This window comes from Nyctibius grandis, chromosome 26 (genome assembly GCF_013368605.1).
Source record: "Nyctibius grandis isolate bNycGra1 chromosome 26, bNycGra1.pri, whole genome shotgun sequence".
Taxonomy (NCBI): domain Eukaryota; kingdom Metazoa; phylum Chordata; class Aves; order Nyctibiiformes; family Nyctibiidae; genus Nyctibius; species Nyctibius grandis.
This window is the reverse complement of record NC_090683.1, coordinates 3,931,189-3,952,943: the sequence shown is the minus strand read 5'-3', so window position 1 is coordinate 3,952,943 and position 21,755 is coordinate 3,931,189. Positions and strand designations below refer to the sequence as shown.

The 21,755-nt window shown below is 57.1% G+C and overlaps 1 protein-coding gene across 1 annotated transcript; it reads right to left on the bottom strand.

Moving 5' to 3' along the window:
- Positions 1-877: 877 nt before the first annotated feature.
- ACE (angiotensin I converting enzyme) lies at positions 878-18,307 on the bottom strand. The gene is made up of 25 exons (XM_068418645.1): positions 18,036-18,307; positions 14,546-14,713; positions 13,059-13,146; positions 12,670-12,813; positions 12,237-12,428; positions 11,981-12,078; positions 11,265-11,437; positions 10,748-10,971; positions 9,146-9,290; positions 8,720-8,818; positions 8,383-8,505; positions 7,687-7,898; positions 7,002-7,138; positions 6,548-6,706; positions 6,050-6,137; positions 5,705-5,848; positions 5,282-5,473; positions 4,840-4,937; positions 4,374-4,546; positions 3,708-3,931; positions 3,345-3,489; positions 3,041-3,139; positions 2,507-2,629; positions 1,726-1,916; positions 878-1,441 (listed from the first exon to the last, which is right to left on the bottom strand). Exons 1-25 carry the CDS (start codon positions 18,243-18,245, stop codon positions 1,245-1,247), a joined length of 3,846 nt encoding a protein of 1,281 aa, XP_068274746.1. The 5' UTR covers positions 18,246-18,307; the 3' UTR covers positions 878-1,244.
- Between the last annotated feature and the right edge of the window lie 3,448 nt (positions 18,308-21,755).

The window sequence follows — 21,755 nt, the reverse complement described above, 5'->3', positions numbered from 1 at the left end:
AGGAGGATTGAAAGCAAACACAAACCAGTGCGTGGGCGGGCAGACACCTGCCTTCTGCTCCTCTCCCGGGTGCGATGAGCCTCTCCAGGGCCTCAGTTTCCCCATGTAAGACATGACCGAGGGCAGAGGCCATGAGTGGGAGGGGGACGGGTGGATCATCCGAGATCCCCTCATTTCCCCTGCTGCTCCGGGCTGCAGCAGATCACGGCTCTTTAAGGCTGCAATAATCCCCAGCCTGGGATTAGTTTTGCACCTAATCACTGCAGAACAAATACGAAGTTTTATTTACAGAAGCAGAAGAAAGACGGGGCGGGAAAAAAAAAGCCTCAAGCATGTCTGATCCCAAGATAATCGGGAGCTGGAGGGCGGGAGGCGATCGCTGACCTTGGAGCCCCCCGGCTCTTACGTAAACGCATGTCATTCTCATGCTGGAGCTGCAGCAGTCGTGAGGTCCAGCCCTGTCCCAGCTTGGGCTTGGTGACCCCACAACCCTTAGAAGAGTTCAGGCCTGGACTTTGGGGCTTTCTGGCCCCGGTTCAGCCCCTTCCTTAGGTACGTGCTCAATGGTGAACCCACAATCTGGCAGCTGCGATGGGAGCCATGGTTTAGGGGAGGGTGGAGATGCTGTAAGGGGATGCTGAGCTTTCATGATGGCGATGAGGGAGGTTGGGTGCTGCAGGTGTGTTGCCCTAAAGCCACGATGGTCCCCAGGGATTTGTATTTGCACTGGGTTGGGGTGGCAGCTCTCCTGCTTGAGAGCCCTGTCCCATTGAGATCCCAGCCCATCTGCAAGAAGGAGCCGAGCTGCTGCTCTGAGGGTCACAAGACATGGGTTTATTTTTCATCCATGCAAGCGAACAGCCTGGAAGCAGACAAACCGGGGGTGGGAACGTGCTCCGTCCCTCCCCAAACTGCCCTCTGTCACTCAAATTCTCTGTGGCTTGGCCCACATGTCGGAAATGGCTGGTGGGTGCCCAGGCTGGACCAGTTCCCAGCCCTGGATGCAGGGGCAGCTTGTGACGGCTCCGTGCCCGCTGGTGCCTGAATTTCTCTTCCCCTGATGCAGACATTGACAAATAAATAGCTCTTGCATAGTGGAAAAAAATGTCTGACCTGATTGGAGAGAGGAGTCCTGGGCTGTGGAAACCCATGGCTTCGTTGGCAAATGTGCCCATGGCATCGCTGCCAGCCTGGCCAAATGCCCATGCTTGCACCCTGTCCGTGCTCCCCCACTGATGGCTGCCTCATTTCAGTTCCATTTCTGAGCTGGATTTGAAGGCCTTTCTCCTGGCTGAGAAGAACTTGACGCCCAAGAAGATGGTGGTGATGAGGAAGACGAGTGCCAGGGCGAGCAGGACCCAGCCGCCCGCTGTGGCTTGACTGCTGGTCAGGGACATGCCCAGGAAATCACTTTGGCTGGAGCTGACTTGGGCTAGAGTGGCTGGAAAATGGAAAAATGAGAGACACTGTTGGCGCTGGTGGCTTTGGGCTGGGGTGTGTTGGGTCATCAGCTCTCCCTTTGCTGGTCTCTTGGATGCCATGTCCCCTTTAGACTCAGCTCCATGGGAAATCAAGGAGAAGCATCCAAACACCCTGTGGTTTTTGAGGTGGCCAAGGAGCACCAACACAGCTCCATCTCTCCCATGTCCCCCATCCTGGCCCTGGTGAGGGCTGAGCTCTGCCCCATCATCATGGACCTGCTGTTCTTGGCTGAACCCTGCATACCTGTGGTGTAAGGCGTCCAGCTGTACTCAGGCCAGCCCAGAACCTCCCCATTCTTCTCATTCTCCTGCACCAGCCATGTCATGAGCGGTTCAAAGTAGCTCATCAGGGCCTCAGCTGACATGTTGGGCTGCCCCGTGATGAGCTCCATGGCTTCGGGCCACGGCTTGCTGAAACCCAGCTTCAGGGCCTCCCTGTGGCAGGAGAAATCAGCTCCAGTGAGTTCCCCATTGTTCTCTTGGCCACCAGCCCTTCCCTTTTCCCCAGGGCTCGGGGCTCTTGGGATCAGCAACCCTGTGTACAGTCTGTGTCCCCAGCATGGCAGGGCTGGCAGCCCAGAACACGGGGAAGGAGGTTTTTCTTGTGGGAGAGGGGGGGTTTCCATGGATTAAAGCCCTCCAGTGAATCCAGCCTGATGCAGAGCAGTTCCTGGGTGAAGGGATTAATTTTGCAGGTGCTTTTCTTGAAGCAAAGGGGGTTGTTTTCCCTAAGGGACAGGGGGCTGTGGAGGAGGAGGAGGAGGAGGGAGGGAGGGAGCCTTCCACCTACCAGGGTCCCAGCTACCATCTAGTGGCTGCTCTTGCAATCACAGCCCCAGCACCCAGCCCAAGGTGCCCCTGCCTGGGGTCCCCCCTGCTTGCACCCCAGGACCAGAGCGTCCCACACCGGGGCAGGGTGGGGATGGATGGATGACCAGGGGCTGCGTTGCCTCCTGTCTTACTAGGCTGGCTTTAAGGTGTTTGGGGACATAAATGTCTTGGTTCTACCCTACCAACACACCTACCCCAAGATCCTCCCAGCCTCCTTGGACTGGTAGATGTCACATGTGTGCAGGGGACCCGTGTGCCCAGCTGCCTTACAGAGCGCCTGGTGGAACTGGAACTGTATCACGAAGCTGACGAAGTACCTGGGGGTGGGTAGAGAGGGGTGAGGATATGGGAATGGACCCTCCTAGTGGCTGTGCAGGGGAGGATGTGGCCCCCCTCATCCCCTGGTTGCACCCTCCCAGCCTGGAGAAGCATCACTGGCTTTGGAGCTGCACCTGCATCAATTCAGTCCAATCTGCTGATGCCTTTTCTCCTTTAACAAGTGTTTTATCACTGCCTGGGTGGATGAGCCCATCCTCCTCAGACAGGGAGAAATTCCCCCAAATCCATTCCCCTCTGAAGCTCTGTCAGGGTCTACAGAGGTTCCCAGCACCCTCAGAATGGGCGTATCCCACCAGCCATGAAACAAGGTGCTATCACTGGCATCTGAACTAGAGATCCTGCTTCTGTGTCCAAGTGGTGTCCTTCTGGCCCCAGCCCTGCTTACTCACCTGATGTAGGGGACGTTGGCAGGGATGTGAAACTTTGCCCCGGGGTCAAAGTCATCTTCAGACCTTGGTGCTGGTGGGCACAAGCCCTGATACTTCATCCTGGGTTGGAGAGGGAGAGTTAGCCCGTCATGGGGAGGAGAAGGTGGGGTAAGCATGGAGGGAACACAGCGGGGTGTGAGGACAGGGTGAGGGGTTATGTATCCCATCATGTCCCATTGCAGCCAACTGAACCACAGGGAGAAAACACCCAGAGGGATGATGGCCAAGGCCCTTGCACCAAAGAGGGGTCTGAATTCAAGCACACCTGAGATTCCACCACTGCTGGTTGTACTCATCCTCCTTGATTCGCCCATCAAACACCCTCCAGCGCCACTGGTCCATGAGGTATCCGAAGGGCAGGAAGGCGATTTTGTCCAGGGCGATGCTCATCAGGTAGTTAATGTCACTTTCTGCCCAGGGTGTGAAGGTGTGAGCAAGGCAGTACTGTACCCACCTCTCCACCCCATATGGGTCATTCTGCCCAAGTCCTGTGCCCTCCATGCATGCAAAGCCACCATGTATGTCCCTGACCCCTTCCACTCTGCCCAGCCCATCCTGACCCTCTGCATTTCCATCTGTCCCCAGCAGCCCCCCATCTTTGCTGCGTGGTGCTCCCCTGCCAGCTCACCTTTGTTGTCCGTGACTTGGTCCAGCAGTTTGATGCTGTGCAGGTGTTTGGGGGTGGAGACGGACAAGGCCATGACATCCCCGACAGCCTCGTGGAAGCCAGGATTGGCCCCATCGCGGAATGAGATGGGCTGGCCCATGTACTGCAGGAAGTACTGGACGTGGCCCATCTCGTGGTGCACCGTGATTAGGTCGTCCATGTTCACCACGGTGCACTGCTTGATCCTGGAACAGAACACATGGGATGGGGGAGAAGGGAGGGCAGTGCTGGGGTGAAAAACTCCAGGAATGACCACACTGCCTTGAGCTATTTTTCCCTTTGGTCTCCCTTTCCATGTGCCCCCACCCCATATCTGATGCAAGGCTGGTCTGGTCCTACTCCACTGTGTTGGTCTCTCTCTTTTCTCCTGCATCTCCTGCTGCCCCTGCCCATTCCCTGTCCTTGTTCATTGGCTTTTCCATTCTCCATGGCAGGGCAAGGAATGGAGGCTCCTGCCAGCAATGCTCGCATCTTGAGTACCAGTGGCAATGCCAGAGTGGGGCTGCCACAGCTGTAGGACAACAGACACTGTGGTGGCATCAGGCCACATGTCCTTATTCTACCAAGACATTGCTATCTGCCCCAGCACCACATCAGCTGAGGCCACCGCTTGCTTCCCACAGGAACCTGAAGTCCTTGCGGTTGTAGAAGTCCCAGGCCGAGGCGTGACACACCACCTCCCGCCCATCTGCTGGCTTCTCGATCATCGACTTGTCCCAGAATTCCTGTGGCATGGGGATGAGGCCCAGAGAGGTAAAGAAACGGTCTGACTCTTCAAACATCTTCTTGGGTGTCCAGCCCTGGGGAGAGAGCAGACAGAGGACCCGGTGAGGGGCAATGGGGGATGGTAGGGGTGCTAGGGGCTGGGAAGGATGGGAGGCCAGGGACAGCCTTGTTCCTCTGGGCCGGGGAGGTCTTTTGGGGGCAACTAGAGCTGGATCCAGCCCTTGGCATATCCAGGTGGGGAGAGAATACAGAAGAGCCATGGAGATTTTTGGCAGCACCAGAGCATTTGGCAACAGGGGTGGTGGCAATGGCCAAAGGGTGCTGGGTCCCAAGGGGCTTCCCCAGAGCAGCCTGGAAAAGCACTGACCTGTTGTTTCATAGCCGGGGTGGCATCCACCTTGGTGGCATCCGGAAAAGGTATCACCAGGTCAAAAATGTTGGACCATGACTGGGCCCACATGTTGCCTGGGAAGAACAGGAGGACAATGCATGGCAGAAGAGAGAAAGGAAGAGACGAGCAAAGACAACCAGTTACTCCCGACCCCTGCACAGTGAGTCACTCTGCCTGGTCCCAGCCCTGCCTGCACAAGGGTGATGCAAGCAGGAGCCCATCCATGCAGGAGAGGCCAAGTCATGCTGAGTGTCTTGCCCTTCCCTAGGGCATACTAACTTCTGCAGACCCATCTCATGGGGCCTTGGTATTTCGGCCAGAGCAGAATAGAGACCAGCCTCAATTTCTGGCATGACTTGGAGCAAACTATGCCTGGTGGGAGACATGGTTCTGCTGGAGGGCCTAACAAAGCCCTTACCTAGCAGGTGAGCAGGGATGGGACCCTTCAGGTTTATGTGCTCTGCACCATACTTTTTATATAGGGCTCGGCGTACGTAGGCATGCAGGTTGAAGTACAGGGGCTGCAGCTGCAAGTACAACCTCTCCAGATCTTCCTCGAAGGTGGGTGTCTCATACAAGGATCTCCAGAAGGCCCCATTGTCTGTGTAGCCTGTGGTAGGGAAAGAGTAGAAGCTGTTAGACACTGTCCTTCTTGTGCAGGAGTCTGTCTTTGCTACTCAGACACCCCAGGTCCCCCCATATCTATGAGGCAGGGGATGTCATGGGAGTTGGTGGGGCCTCCACACCCTCAAGATTTTGGCCCTGAGTTGGACGATCGGCCCGATCCTCTGCTTACGGGGTTCTAAGACCATGGTGGTCTCTAAGGGAGTGGGACACTGACCATTGAGCACGGCTGCCTTGTTGCTCAGTTCCACGTATCGCTTGTAGTTGTTCTTGATCTTCTTCCCAGAAGCATCCCGCCAGCCCTTCCAGGCAAAGAGGAGCTCATCATAGTCCCGTGAGGTGGCCATGATGTCTGTGAGGTCTGAAGAGAGAGCAATGAAGCCAAAATGGTGCTGTTGGATGGGCTGGACTGACTCAACGGTGCTAGACCCAAGGTATTGTTTGGGGGCCATCACAGAGAAGATGGGAAAGCCCCTTCATGACCTTTTCCATGTCCCTATTAACAATCCCTCCTTTCTGGACCTGTTGCAGATGACTCACTGGACACCCTGCCAGATCTTACCAGGATCCAAGGGGTGACAGATTTTGTCATCTCTGCAGACCTTGGCTATGCTGTACGTGGTCTCCATATCTGAGAGGAGGGTGTTGTACTGCAAAGAAAATCAGATCATGTGAGCTGGTTATCCTTGCTTCTGCTCTTGGAGGTTGTCACAGCCCACTGAGATGTCCCAAGATGTTTTCCTCTGCTCCCTTCCAAGGTCAAATGTGACCCCAAATGGAGGCAAAGTGGAGTCATACAGGAGGGACTAGGGCCAGCAAGCAGTTTGCTGTTGCCACCCAAGCAGCCAGGCCCCACTGCAGCCTGGGACAGGCAACCTTTGGGTGGGAAATCCTGGAGACAAGGGTCATGGCTTTGTGTAGAAGGTACCAAATTATCACCTTTTTCAAGGGCAAGGGGTGGCTGCCCAGTGGCATTTCCTAAAAGCTGGGAGAACCCTGTGTCTCCACACAAGGTAGTGGCAAGGGACACCATCTCCTGCTCTGTCCCCTTGCAGCTCACCTCCTTCAGCTCAGTCTCAGGCAGGGCTGCCCTCTCAATGACGCTCAGCTTCTTGAGGATTCGCGTGACACTTTGGTCCTGGAAGTCGGAGGGGTCGAACTGCCTGGCCCTCATACCATACTCAAGGGTGTGCTTGGACATGGCCAAGTTCTTCTCCAGCTAGGGTAGGAGGGGACAGAAGAGGAGTTATTTCAAGGACATCCCTGAGACACAGGCCATCACTAGAAACACCACCTGGCATGCCATGACTGACAACCCATGGCTGCCCTCTTGGGTGTCTCATGGTGTGACAAGGGTTTTCATGGAAAAGGCACTTCCTGGGTGAGAACGTTACCCCTTGGCTATGGGCAGAGGCTGCCCTGATTTTCAGAGCTCATCTGAAACATGCCTTGGGTACCAACTGCCTGCCTTGGCTCTTGACTCTTCCCACACAGCCCCAAGGTCATTCCCATACCATGATCTCCTTGTTGTGGTCAGTGATGTTGGTGTTGTAGGCCCAGGATGCCTCGGTGTAGGCGTTCCACACTGCCTCAGCTGTGCTGTTGTACTCGGACAAGAACTCTTTAGCTTGTGCTTCGTCTGCTATTTTGTCTAGAGGAAGAGACAAATGGGGGAAGAGAAGGGGAGTCAAGAGAGTCCTTCTCTTGGCAAGAGCACCACACCATGGAGAAGCCATGGTCGAGCTTTTCCCAGAACTACAGGTCTGTTGAAGGATGCCACAACTTGGGAGCAGGTTGAGCCAAGAAATGGGGGCAGAGGGGTCCTGCTTGGCATGTCCCATTGGAGAAGGGATGGGATAATAGGACACGCTGCATGCCCTAGATGCTCCCACTTGGGCAGAAAGGGTGCAGCTGAAAACAGACGACCTGTCACACTGTGACTGATGCCCTTACTACAGTGGCAGGGCCACAGCTTCAGACAATGGTACATCAAGAGGCTGGCTAATGGCACCTGATCCCTGGGAAGCAACACCCTGTGGGCCTCCATGTGGAGATGGTTCTTTCTCTTTCCTGGTATGGAGACCTTCCCCACCCACAGCAGAGACCTCCCTCAGCACTGTCCGGCCCGGGGGTTAGTGATGTCCCTTGGGAGACCTCTTCCTGCCCCTCCCCAGAGCCAGTATGGAGCTGCAGCCTTACCGATGCCCTCAGGGTAGCCTTCAGGGACAGGGGGACGCCAGTCAAACTCAGGCCAGCCCAGCACCTCATTGGTCTTCTGGTTCTGCTCCTCAAGCCACTTGGTGACAGGGCTGAAGTACTCCAGGAGGGCTCCAGCGTCCATCTTATCCGTGCCAGTGAGGTTGAACAGGATTTCCTGCCACGACTTGGAAGACCCAGCTTTCAACACTTCCCTGCGGAGAAGCGGGACAGCAACAGCCAGCGTGAGGCCAGGGAATGGATGGGAGAAAAGCAGTGATGGTATCTCAGCATTGCAAGGATTGAAGATGCTACTCCTGAGTGGGACATGAACCTGGGAACTGCCTCTGAAGCCCCCATCTGTCCTGCATATGGGAATGAGGACTCCCCATCACATACTCATGCATTTGTTAACACCCAGGGAGTCAAAAGTAACCAATGTGCTTTAGTGACCTCTTGTCTGGGTGGGAGCTCATGACAGGGACAATAGCAGTACTCTGGTGAGGACCACTCACCCCACCCCAGTGCTTCCATGTATTTCCATCCATCCATCCATCCATCCATCTGCAAAGCTATTTCTCCAGCCATCTCCACAGCCACTTTTCCTTCCTTCCTTTCTTCTTTCCTTCCTTTGCACACCATCAGCTTCCACGCACACATCTGCCCGTGGCGATTGTCCCGACCCTCCTCTGTCCCCACCTGAGTTTGTCTCCAGCTTCTTTGGACATGTAGATGTCACAGGTGTGCAGGGGACCGCTGTGGTTGGCTGCCTGGCACAGCGCCTTGTGAAACTGGAACTGGAGGATGAAGCTCACAAAGTACCTGCCAAGGAAGCCCATGACGGTGAGCGCTGGGGACAAAGGGAAGCAGACAAGTCCTAGGGTGCGGGGGAAGCTCCCCACCATTTGTGCTCCCAAGGTTTGGGTGGTCTCTCTGTCTGGAGCAGGAGCAATGCATCCCAGTCCCTGCCCACAGAGCTGAGTCCCCACTCTCCCTTGTCCCCAAGCCTCTGTCCCCTCACCAGCACCTCCTCTACCTGATGTAAGGGGTGTTCCCAGGGATGTGGTACTTTGCTCCAGGGTCAAAGTTACTTTCATTCCTTGAAACCGGAGCACAGATACCCTGGTATTTGGTTCTGCAGACAACAGAGAACAAGAGCATGAGCTGGAAAGAGGGAAGCAGATGAACCAAGGCAGGGAACAGGAAGGGAAGGCTTAAGAATCTACACAACTAGAGTGTGCTTCCGTGTATATCCACATGTATATACCACTTCCATGTATATCCACCATATGGGTGGATGGTGGGATCCATCCATCCATCCCACCCACCCATCTATCCATCATTCTCCAGCCGTCTCCATGGCTACTTTTTCTTTTTTTCCTTCCTTTCTTCTCTTCTGTCTTCCTTCCTTGCACACCCCCAGCTTCCACACCCCGATCCACCCCTGGTGACTGCCCTCTACCTCAGATACCACCAGTCGTAATTGTAACGGTTCGGGGGTGTGCGGCCATTGAACACGTTCCAGCGCCACTGGTCGATGAGGTAGCCGAAGGGCAAGAAAGCGATCTTCTCCAAGGCCATCTTCAGCAGATAGTTGATGTTGCTCTCTGCATGAAACAGAGCCTGAACCAGGTTGGGAAGGAGGCTGGTTGGACAGCACTATGACCACTAGACTTTTTGTGGGCAAGAGGGTGAGCAGATCTGGATGAGAAATGGGGACAGCATTTCAAAATAGAGTTCTGCTCCCTAGAGAAGGCTGCGTAGGACACAGGAGGTTTCTGTAGATACAGCTCCTACTTGGGGCAACACGTGCCATTTTACTGAATGGGGACAATGGGAGTGACAAGCGCGATGTTCCCTTGCCTTCAACCTGGCTCTCAGAGTGAGAAGGTCTTTGGTGAGTGTAACTCTAATGGTTCCCTCTTCACACATTCACCTCAGGGTGAAGAGGGTTTGATCTGCAGGGCTGTCACACCACTGCAAAGGCTCTCATGGTTTAGACCCAGAACTGGAGTCAACTCTAGGACAGTCACCAGCATATCATGGGGAGCACAGGGGGATGGTGACATCTGCTTTCCCCATTGCCTCGAGGAAACCCAGGGAAGAAAGGTTGGAGAAGGACCTACTGGCGACCCAGCTGAAGCTGTGGCGTCAGAGAGGGGTTGGCAGCACTGCCCTGAGGGGCTATTGGCTGCCTTCGCTATGGTGGCATGGCTGCCAAGGGCTGGTTAGTTGGGCAGCGATGCCTTGAGGCAGGGACCATCTGCTCCGTGGTGTTTATGCAGCATCAGCCCAGTGCTGTTGGCTGCTGCGATGGCTTCCCCATCGTCAAACGTATTTAATGACAAGGCAGGAGGATCCCGGGACTGTCCCTCCTCCGCAAAGCAGCCGCCTGCGGCAGGAATCTGCAAACGCTTGGTCTCCTCTGCTGCCGTCTGCTTTGACGTGTCAGCTGAGAGACATTGGGCGGGGGGAGAGACTCTTGCCAAGCCTAGCAGTGCCCTGTGGTGACAAGTCCTCCTCCGCTGTGCCGGCTGGCAGGCAGAAACGTCACCCGCTGACTGTCCTTGTGACTGCACACATAAGCACTCAGTGCCACCTCCACAGAGCTACACCTGGAGCTCCTGCGGTGGATGTTTCTTGGCAAGGGAAGGGGGAACGCTGGAAAGGTCAAAGTCAATCAAGCACAAAGATGCTGCTCTCAGGTTTGGGGCTCTGATGGAGAAGGGAAGGGCAGAGACAAGCTCTGGGGTGCATCCATCCTACCCTCAGGAGTGAAGAGGATGAAGCCATGAAGGGTCCTACATGGACCCATGGAACCAAGAAGGGGTTGTGCATAGACCCATGGAGACAAGATAGCTCCTACATGGACCCATGGAGACAAGAAGGGGTTGTGCATGGAACAAAGCCTGGGTGAAAAGCACACATCAGCCATGGGGTCTCGCCTGCTCTGGGTTGCGTTGCCAGACTGCAGCCCACTGTGGCATGTCCCAAACCCTTCCTGGTGCTACCGGCAGTGCCTGAGCCCTCCAGGCCACCCACCTCCCCAGCGTGGCTGCCATACCTGCATCCTCGGTGGCACTGCTGAGCAGACCGATTTTCTTGAGGTGGCTGGGGGTGGAGACAGACAGGGACATGACATCTCCGATGGCCTCATGGAAGCCAGGGTTGGCCCCGCTGCGGAAGGAGACGGGCTGGTCCTTGTACTGCAGGTAGTATTGGACGTGGCCCATCTCATGGTGCACTGTGAACAGCTGCTCCATGGTCACCGTTGTGCACTGCTTGATCCTGCCAGGTGAAAACAGAGCATTGGCTGAGCTGGGTGAGGGACCTTGGCTGCCTGTGCGCTCCCTCGATGGGAAGGACCCTTCGCATTCCCTGAGAGGGTGGCAGCACCCCATGGGGTAGGGGAAAGACCCAGTGGAGGGGAAGGCAGGGCAGCATGGTGCCACAAGACCTTACCCCAGAAGGTGACAGGTTGAGCTGTACAGCCAGGTTGAGGGTACTCAAAATGGTGACCACCAAGGGGGATGGAGAAGGGTCTTACCCTGTAGCCTTGGACCCCTCCATACTCCACACACCTGAAGTCTTTGCGGTTGTAGAAGTCCCAGGCCGAGGCATGACACACCACCTCCAGCCCGTCCGTTGGCTTCTCCAGCATGGATTTCTCCCAAAATTCGGGCGGCATCTCCAGCAGCCCCAGGGAGGTGAAGAACTCCTCTGAGACCCGGAACATGTGGGTGGCGTTCCAGCCCTGGAGAGCAGCAGGCAGTGGGTTACGGCTGAGGAAGGGTCTGCCCATGCCCTGGGCATTGTCTCTGATGCTCTCCTAGCACTGTGGGGATGAGGTGAGTCCCTCCAAGCTACTGGGGTCCTTCCTCTCTCACCCTGATGGGGACACCTGGCCCCAGAACTGGTGTGAGCATCCCTAAGAAGCACCGAGCAATGGTTCTGGTGTCCAGCATGGACAGGAGAAGGGAGATGGGCTGATGCCCCAGGAGCACTTGGAGCTGTGTGATGGTGTGGATGCAGCCCCCAACCCAGGGACTGGCACCAGTCCCACTGCACTGTCCTTCCTCTTTGCCACCTGTTGCCTCTTTGATCATTGCCAGAGGGGAATTGGGGTCATTTCCTTCTCCCTTCCGTCTCTCCCCCGCCCCCAGACATGGCTTTTCTGCTGTCCCCTATGTACATATGAGAAACCACTCCCAGGGGGTCAATGTTATGGGCAAGTCTTGGCCAACACCCCCCCATTTTTGTCACCCTGTTGCCACCAGTGAGTCCCTTAGCCCATCACCTGCTGCACCATGGTGCTCGTGACATCAAGGTTGGGCTTCCCAGGGAAGGGGACCATCAGGTCATAGATGTTGTTCCACTGCTGAGCCCGCATGTTGCCTGAGAAGAGAAAACAGCTGGAGCAGAGCTGGTGGTAGGTTGGGAGGAAGAGAAACACAGTGATAACTGGGACGTTCCTGTCCCACTATGGCCTTTTGTGTTCCTCTCTGGCCCTATCAGCACCCATGGGCACAGGCTGGAGCGGTCCCTCATCTTACCCAGGAGGTGAGCAGGGATGGGACCCTTCAGGTTTACGTATTTGGGGCCATAGCGGTCGTACAGCTTCCTCCGGACGAAGGCGTGCAGGTTGAGGTAGAGTGGCTCCAGCTGGTTGTAGAGATGCTCCAGGTCATCCTCGAAGGAGTCTGAGTCGTACCAGGAGCGCCAGTAGCTGCCTGTGTCCTCAAATCCTGCCAGGGAGGCAGTGATGACCTTTGGCTCCAGCCCCCAGGGGCTGCCCCCCCACCAAGCCGTGAGAGCTGAGACCAGGGGACACCAGTAGGACTTTTGCCCCTTCCCCAAAGTGGAAATGGGAGTTGGATGCCCAGCTGTATGTGGGACGGGGAGAGCAGCAGGGCACCCCATTGTGCCAACCCCAATTCCCACCCCTGATCCCTGACCACCCCCTGCATCCCCCCATCCTGCTCATACCATCCATCTGATAGGCCTCGTTGCTCAGCTTCACAAACTCCTCGTACTTGGTGCGCAGTGGGTTGCCCGCGGCGTTGTGCCAACCCTCCCAGGCGTAGAGCAGCTTCTTGTAGCTGCGGGAGGTGGCCATGATGTCTGAGATGTCTGGGACAGAGGGGACAAGTAGGAGATGAGAGAGGGGCAAGAGAGGGGGTCACATCCCACAGTAGCTCCATAGAGGTGCCACCACCATTGCGCCAGACCCAAATACTCATCCTTGCCTCAGGACAACCTCGATGAACAGGTTGGAATACTGCCAACCCCAACCCCCTGGGCATGTAGAGACCATGACAAACTCATGGCCATGGGGTGCTCAGCACCCCGCAGGGGCAAAGGGACAAGGACCATACCTGGCTCCAGCTCCCAGCAGGTACCGTTGGCCAGGCACACCTTGGCCGTGGAGTAAATTTTGTCCATGTCACTCAGGATGGTGTTGTACTGCGGGGAAGGAAAAGATGTTGGGGCTGGAAGGGGATGGGAATGGCCCTTCAGGAGAGACCTACAGACTTCCCAGCTCCAGAGCGTGTGTGTGTGTGTGTCTGGAGGGATGTGGAGGAGGATTTGGTGTATTTACACAGCATGTTTTTGGTGAGATAAACGTGTTATCACCCAGAGTTTTACACCCTTCGCATGGTGGGAGCAGGGAGGCTCTTTGGGACAGACAAACCGTGTACAGACGCTCGTCGAACCCCCCCTCAAACGCAGCGTGAGTGCTCACGGTGTCCCTGAGCGGGGCTATTTATAAAGCTCTTTCTTTGTCAGCGGGGCTGCGGCACGACTTGTTTATCTAAGCGGGTAAAAAAAAAATAATAAGAAAAGCAGGAGGAGGAGGGGGATTTATTTCTGTGAACTTCAACAACAGCAAACAATAGCAACAGGAGGTTTCCTGGAACCTGCCTGGGGAGCCCATTCCCAGGGAAGGAAATTCCTCTGCTCCGTCCCTCTCTCTGCTCCCATCCCTCTGCTCTGGCCGGGCAGAGGGGACGGAGATGGGGGACGGTGGTGGCTGCGGGATGGAGGTGCCCAGGGCCAGGCGAAACGTGGGTGATGTGCAGGGAGGAAATGTGATGTTATCTGGGAGAGGGCAGGGATGGGTTTCCTGGAAGGAACCGGGGCCGACGCTTCTCCGGAAAGGATTGTACCCCTGGGCTGGCCAGCCAAGAGGGCTTGTGGTGGGGAGGGCTGGCGGGGAGCCACGGGAATGGCAGTGCCAGCGTCCCTGTGCTTGTGCAGAGGCAGGTGGCTGCCAGCCTCAGCCTGGGCAATATTTTCATGCATGGAAATGGAAATCATACTGCATTTAGGTAAATGACCCCGAAAGCTCAGGACCATGCTGGGGAAGGCTCAGGATGTCCTTATGTCCCTCCTGCAGAGCTGTGTCACCAAGGTACAGCATCTCTGGGCTCACAGGGACGGCTCAGGAGCCGGGTGGCTGCAGCAACCCTCCTTTTCTGTGGGCTGCATCGCCAATGAGCCCTGGGTGGGTGGGGGGGGTCGAGTCAGCTGGCCCCTAGCCATGGGCACAGCCTGGCTGGTCTCCAGGTGACGCCCAAGGCCACTCTGTGTAAGCAGGAAATCTCCGGTTCCCACTTGGATGTCTCAGAGATGAGGTTAGGGCTGGATAATGGGGCCAGCGGGCACCCCATGTCCCCTGGAGATAGCAGCCCATCTCATCCATCCATCACTGTCTTCCCTAGGCAGAGGCCAGGGAGACCCTTCAAAATGCAATGGGGGGGCAATGGGCCAGCAACAGAGTCTGGAGGATTGGGAAAAAATCCCTTTACGGGGTTTTGCAGCACCCCAGCAATGGCTAAGGCTTCGCTGGCACCTCACCTACCTGCTCTCTCTTCTCCAGGGGCAGGTTGGAGGGTCCCAGGGTCTGGATGGAGCTGATGATTTTCTTCAGCTGCGGGTCACTGAAGTTGCTCCAGATGCTGCCGTAGAGCTCCTTGGCTTTCTTCCCCCACAGCTCTGTGAAGTTTTGCTCCTCCAGCGATGCCTCGACCTGCACAGTGAGAGGGGACATGGGGACTCAGGACCAGCCCTGGGACATGCCACCATCCAGGCGACAGTTTGAGGGCCGGGTTCAGAGCCACAAGGATTTGTGGGAGTCAGAAGGGGTGGGACACAAGGTGGCAGGCAGGGCTGTCCCCAGTCCCTGACATTCATAGATGGAGACATCAGCTTCCAGATGACGTGGCAACGTCTGCAGCCCCCGCTTGCCTGCGGAGCTCACGGCGAGCACCCGCCAAGGTGGCCTTTGAGGATGTTTTGGAGGTGGCTTCGGGGTGCCGTGGCCTGGATGGGGTGGGGGTGCTGGGACAGGGTGCCCATACCACGCGGGCAGGGTGTCTGGGTGCTCCCAGGCTGGCTCTGGCAGCTGCCAGACCCCTGTTTCAGAAGGGAGCCTGAGGTCTGGCTTCATTTTATTCCTATTCCTACTGTTTCTCACCTTTGCAGAAGCCCAAAGGAAAACTGCATAGCTGCCACATTCACTTTTCTCCTCGCTATACCTAGATCTATACATTGGCTATCTGCAGCCCGTGCCCTATAAGTGCCATATCTGGGTTCCACCTTGCAGAGGGGCACCCATCTGCGCTGAACCCCCTATTTTGGGTCTCTCACTGTCACCCACCTCCTGCCAGCCCCGACCTCCCTTCCCAGGGCCGTGGGATGGCCGGGAGCTGCCTGCGCCGTGGGAGGTTATTTAGGCAGCTGGAGCCTCGGCCGACAGCCGTGATTTTGGGACAGGGTGTATCGCGGGCGGTCGCGTCCCAGCCCAGCTGGTGCCAGCTGTATTTTCTGGAAATGCTGATATTTTGTGAGGGTCCTGGCCCGGGCGATGCGCAGGATGGAGTGGGAAGGTGCAGAGCGCCTGTTCGCTGGCCGTGTGCCGTCCCGGTGTGATTTATGGAGCTCATTAGCTGTTATTAGTGACATTTTTAGCCTGGCTCCAACAAGCCTGGTTTGTTTTATTTTAATCTTCACATTCCCTTGGCTGGCAGTGGGGAGGGAAGGGAGTTACGGTGCAGCAGGGCCAGAGGCTGCCTGGGGTAGGCACCCACGTGGCCAGGGGACACAGGGTTGGGGATGCCCCTGGGTGCCCACTGCCAGGCACCCCTCACCTCCCTCAGACATCCCAGCACCCACAGCATCACTCTGGGTACCAACCCATCCTGATGCCCTGGCACACTGGGACGCGCCAGCCCCACGGGCACCCTGTGCTGGAGCGAGATGCTCTTGCATCACCCCACTAAACAGATCTTTCCCCCTTCCCAGACCCCGCTGCGGAGCCGGGGGAGCTGCAGTCCAGCTGTGTTTCGTCTTCTCCTCGAGCAGGCGCCTGTGTTTGGTCAGGCGGATCGTACCCTAAACTCTCCTGACAGCTCTGGCGGAGCGAGCCGGGGCCGGCAGCGCTGCCTGAGACCCTCTCGCCATGGCTGTGCCCACCAGCCCTGGCCCTTCACCCCCGCAGCCGGGAGCTCTCTCTGTGAGGTTCCTCTTTCAGGGGGCTCAGAGGCCCCTGGACCCTGGCAGCCCACAGGTCTCCCTACCAAAGCCCCCCACCATGATCCCTCGCTGCTCCTGGTTGCACAGCGAAGATGCAGTGGGGCAGGACGTGAGAAGTTCCACACCCATGAGCAGCCCCCGAGCCCCAAACACCATCGCCAGCCCCTCGCCCAGAGCCCCAGCCTGCAGGCGATGGTCCATCTCCCTCTCCCATGGCTGAGCTCCCTGTCTGTTGGTCCAGCGTCCCTCTGTCCATCCCTGTGTGGCCGGGGGCTGCTGCCCTGCCTTCAGCCTCCTGCCCTCCCCGTCACTTTGTCCCGGGACCACCTTTCGTGGCAGGACCTGGAGGACCCCACACCGGGGTGGCCTGGCTCAGGTGTTATAGACATGGCGGGGGGTTGCCTGGGCCAAGTGCTCCCCAGATCCCCCAAATTCAGCCTTTTGGGTCGTGCTGGCCAGCTGTTAACCCTTTAGTACTCAGTGCCTCCCCAGCCCACCACACACCTCCCTCAGTGGGCTGATCTCAGGGGCTGGATCCCCTCCTCTCCTTGGGATGGTTTGACATGGCAGGGAGCACCTGCCCGTGATCCTCAGGCATTTATTAACCCAGCAAAGGGTGAAAGCTGGCCTGGAAGCGCTTCTTGAGAAAAGTCCATGCAAGGTGCTTTCCTGGCCCTAATGTTGGACTTGGCATGGTCAGGATGCTCCTGCTCTGCCCCGAGGTCCTTGGCCCCGCCACAACATCTGCAGCAGAGGCTGGGCGCCTGCCCAGACGTCGCGTCAGCTCTCCAAAAAAAGGCTGAAGGGGCGCTTGGGTGCTCTTGGGTGTCCTGCCAAGTTGGCAGCGGCCAGGCCTGGCCACAGGGTACACTGTGCCCCAGTCCCCATGGGATCTGGTGGGATTTGGGGTTGTATGTCAGCCTTTGGGGCATGATGCTGGGGTCCTTGAATGTACGTTAGTCATGTAGAGGCTGCATCGACCCCCCTGTGCATCACTAGCCATATGGGGTGGCAGGTATATCCTGGGCATGTATATATGACCCTGGGCACAGCAGGCGCCGGGGGAACCTCTGCAGCCTGCCCAGGCACCACGATTTCCCAGCCTGCGCCGGGCAGGGGCCAGGCTGCAGCTCACCCAACCAAGAGCAGCCCCTGGGTTGCTCGAGCTCCCTGCCCTGCTACATCCAGCCCAAACACATGCAACCCCCTGGCCAGACAGGTTTGCACCCGCATCGCTTCCCGACGGGGCTCTGCGCGCACGTTGCTGGGCTGATGTTTAATTCCCTATAGCCTGGAGTGCGTCCCCGAAGCTGGGTTTGTCCCTGTGGGCTGAGGACACAGGGAGGGGGGTGGCAGCCTTGGCCCTGATGCCACCCCATTGCTTGTGCACATTTAGGGCTCCTGGTGTCTGCCCAAACCAAAATCCCCCAGTGCTGGGATGTGGTGGGGCTCTGGCATGGCACAGTGACTGGCAGGGACAGGGACAGGGACACTTGACACCTGACCCTGGTCGGGAAGGAGGGGAAGGAAAGTGGAAGGTGCTGGGAGGAGGGAATCACCTCTAAAAATATCTGGGACTCTGCTCCCGGACCAGGGCTCTTACTCCAGGGCAGAGACTCTCCAAGGGCAATTTGGGGCAAAACCCTGTGGTTCCCGAGCTACAAGTCCCAGCCCTGCTTTGGCATCCTGGGGCACCGAGAAAGGAGCCTGCGGGGACGAGGGGGACCACGCCAAGTGTCCCCACCATGTCGCAGCCCCCCCAGTCCCCGGTGCTGGGACACCCCCATGGTGGCATCACCCCCCGTCCCACCACCCACCTGCAGAGCAGCATTTTCGGCTGTCAGGTTGGTGTAGTAATTCCAGCTGGCCGAGACGCTCTCGAAGAGGACGAGCTCGGCCGTGCTGTTGTAGGCGCTGGCGAAGAGGGTGGCCCCGTTCTCGGTGGGGTCATACTGGGGGGGTTCGAGGCCGGGCCGAAGGGCACCCGCCAGGCTCAGCGCCAGCAGCAGCCCCAGCGCCGGGGGCATCGCGGCAGGAGTGGTGCACGGAGGAGGCGGGGGGAGCCCCGGTCGGTGCGTTGCGAGAGAGCTTTGCCTCCGCTGCCGGCTGCTTATAAGCCAGCAGCCTTCGCGCAAACCCTGCCCACCGAGCCTGCCTCCCCTCGCAGATAAGACCGGAGCATTTTGCTCCCTGTTCGGCAGCTCCTGGGCTTGTGGGAAGGAGTGGGGAGCGCTGGCTTGGGGTGCAAAGTCCATTTGGTGCTTGGCCGCACTGGGAGGGAAGGGGCTGGGACAGGGGCTGGGACAGGAGGGAGGGAAAAGAGAAAGAAGGAGAAAGGCTGGAGTGGATGGGGTGGGTGGGAGAAAAGTCCATCCCTGCAGGGTCCCAGTCCCCTCCCAGCTCGGTGCAGGGGGATACAGATCAACCGGACCACGGCGCTTGGCAGGACATCCCCTCCCCATGCCAGCATCACCCTCCGCAGCGTCCCAGCCACCCGCTGCGGGGCACGAGGGTGAGTGCAGAAGGGAAAGCACTCACTTGGGGGGCAGCCAAGGTCCATCTCCTGCTGCCTCTTCCCAAAGTGACCCCCTTCCCGGCATAAGCTCATTTTTTGGAGAAACAGAGTGTTTCTGCTGGCTGTGATATCCCATCACATCACATCACACCAAGAGTTTTGGACTTGGAGGAATTAGGCTGATGGCAAAATGAGTAACAAAATGTTCCTTCAAAATGAAAACCAGAACCATGTTGGTGGGCTTGATAGGTCCTTTTTGTTTTCTTTTTAATTAACTAAATCCCTTTCCCCCAGGGCCTGGCCCCAGCCCTGAGAGACATGCCCAAGCTGAGCTTAGAGCCTGGGTTGGCTGAGCCCATCACCCCTTATTGGGGCCACCACCTCATGGGGACACAGCAGACACATGCCATGGAGGTAATAGTTTTTTTAGGGGGGACAGAGAGAAACCTCTTGACCTGTGGGCCCTGCTGGGCACTGCAGTGCAGCTGGGTACACCCACAGCCCCTCGGCGTGAGCCCATGGGGTGACCCCATGGGAACAGCATGGTCTCTCGACACGGAGTGAGTCCTCCTGCCAGGACTGGGGACCCTACAGGGTTTGCAGAGCCATTTCCAAAATAAAAAAGAAAGGGAATTAGGAGCCTGCAACCCTCTGATGTCTATTAAACCTCCCTCCAAAAATCACAGTTTCCCACCCTGCCCTACCACCCACCACCTGCACTGGCTGACGTGGGCACCCAAACAACCTTCACCCTCCCCCCAATCCCGAGCCCCTATGGGTGTGCAACAGTACCAGCATCGCCTGCGAGCCCGGACATCACGGAGCCAGGGGCAAAGCCAGCATCTGCCTGCAGCCCCCCTTGCCGACCCCTTTCCCCACCGGCCACAGGTCTCTGGAAAGTCTAGTTTACTGGGAAGTTGGAAAAAATGGTTGGTTTGGCTCCAATTTGGCTGGTTGCCAAGCGCTGATGAATGGAGATTTCCTGCGTCCCGCCAGCCTCTGTTCCCAGCTGCGCCAGGGAGGGGTTTTCCCGGCTCCGGGGCGTTGCGGTGCAGCCTCCGGCACTGACGGGGTTCTCGGGTGGGTGGCACGGACAAAACGGGCTCTGCAAGCTCAGCACGGTGCTGGTATCCGGGAATCCCAGCGAGGGAGGCTGTTCCCAAAGCCGGTGTTTCTGATGGGTGACCCTGCAGCAGAAGGGCAGCTCTTCATCATTTTCCACATGAGCATCGTCCAAGGCTGGCGTAAGAGGGGCTGATCCTCCTGCCGTGGGACTTTGCGTTGGGCAAGAGATCCCCTCAACGGCTACACCTCCAAGGACGCCCACAGCTTTGTGGCATCCCATCCTATAAAGCTCCAGCTGGGAGCAGGTGGAAAAACATCCTACATGCGGGAGAGTGCTGCAGGTGAAGTGGCTGTTGGCCCAGGAAGGCAGGTGAGATACCTGCAAGCTTAAAGATACCTGTTGGTGCCTCTGTGCTTCCCCAAAGACACACTGTCCCCCAGCACCCACCAAGAATGGGCTCAGACATCCATGGGACACCCTGCAGATCAGGGGGACCAATCCCCGCTCTCCCCACCTCTCTCATGGGTGCTGGGGTGGATGATGGATGCCCGTCTTCTCCCAGCATGCAGGGTACCCAGGGCTGCCGGCACTACAGACCAGAGGGACAGGAGGTATCAGAGGATGTGAAAAATGTGTTGCCACGGAGACGGATGCTGAACCGCTCGCGGGGACGTGGGCTCGGGGGACGCTGGGCGAGACGTGGTGTCCCCGCGCCAGGAGGATGCTGCTCATCGGCTTGTATCGCCGTCACCAACTGCATGGAGATGTTGTCCTCCCCGTCCCCACAGCACGTGTGCGGGGACACGTGTGCAATGACCGGACAGTCGCTGCAGCGGGTCGGGGGTGCAGCCGTGGCTGTGCCTCACCTGCGAAGGAGCACGACTTGCTCTCAGCGTCTTGGATGAGCTCCTGGGCTTGCCAGACCTGCCAAATCTCCCTGCCCGCTGCCGGCAGTGCTGGCAGAGGCACCCGCTGGTGCAGCCCCCGCCCCAGAGTCCCCAGAATAAGGAAATAAAGAGTTTGACGCAAATATTTCTTAGGGGAGCTGTAAGGCATCAGCCGTGATAGTGGCGTGATGGGAGGGGGCGAACAGGGTTGGTTGTGCGAGGGAGCAGGTATTTGGGGATTGTCCTGCTGCTGGCTGAGAAGCTTTGATGATTTTTTTTCTGGGTATATCACAGCCCTACAGCCTCTGGCTGGGGATGCTCAAGCCCATTTTTTCCCTTCTTTTATTATAAACCACATTTTTGGCTTCCTCATCCTATTTCTCAAAGCTTTCAAGGGTGCTTCAAAACTCCTGTCTGATCCATCTCCCTGTTTGAACAACCAAGGCACTTCTAGAGGGGAGAGAAAGGATTCCCTCCTGATTCAAACCTCAAAAAGAACTTTTTTTTAGCCGGTGTGCAGCCTCATGTGTTACTTTTCCTGATGGCTGTGGTTTCATGGGCACGACGGCTCCTGTGTCGTCGGATGGTACAAATCACTGCGTGGAGAAATTTTTTTTCTCCCTCTCCAGACCCCGAGTTTAAAGGCTCCTGCTTTATTTCCTGATGAATTCAATCAATTATCACAGCGTATAATTCGCTAAGCTGCCTTCCCAGATGTGGTGAGGCTGCCGTGAGGGAGTAGGGAAAAAACACCTCTCCAGTCCAAATTTTTCATCTAAACAAACAGCTTTTTCTGATCCTTCAAAAAAAAAAGAAAAGAAACACCCCAAACAACTGAGTTTTTTCACCATTTATTTCAGATCTGTGATTGCTAAAATAATTATGAACCTTTATGGTAAGTGCTGTGGCCAGTGCAGCCCCTCGATGTCAGCTGGGCTTGGGGACGGGGATGGCAAGAGGGACCCAGGAGTCCTTGCTCCCGGGTCCTGCTGTTTGACTGCAAAATATCTCTGCTGGGGGTTGTGGCAACACCATGGGGCTGTTTCCAGCTTTTCCCTGGATGAAAGAT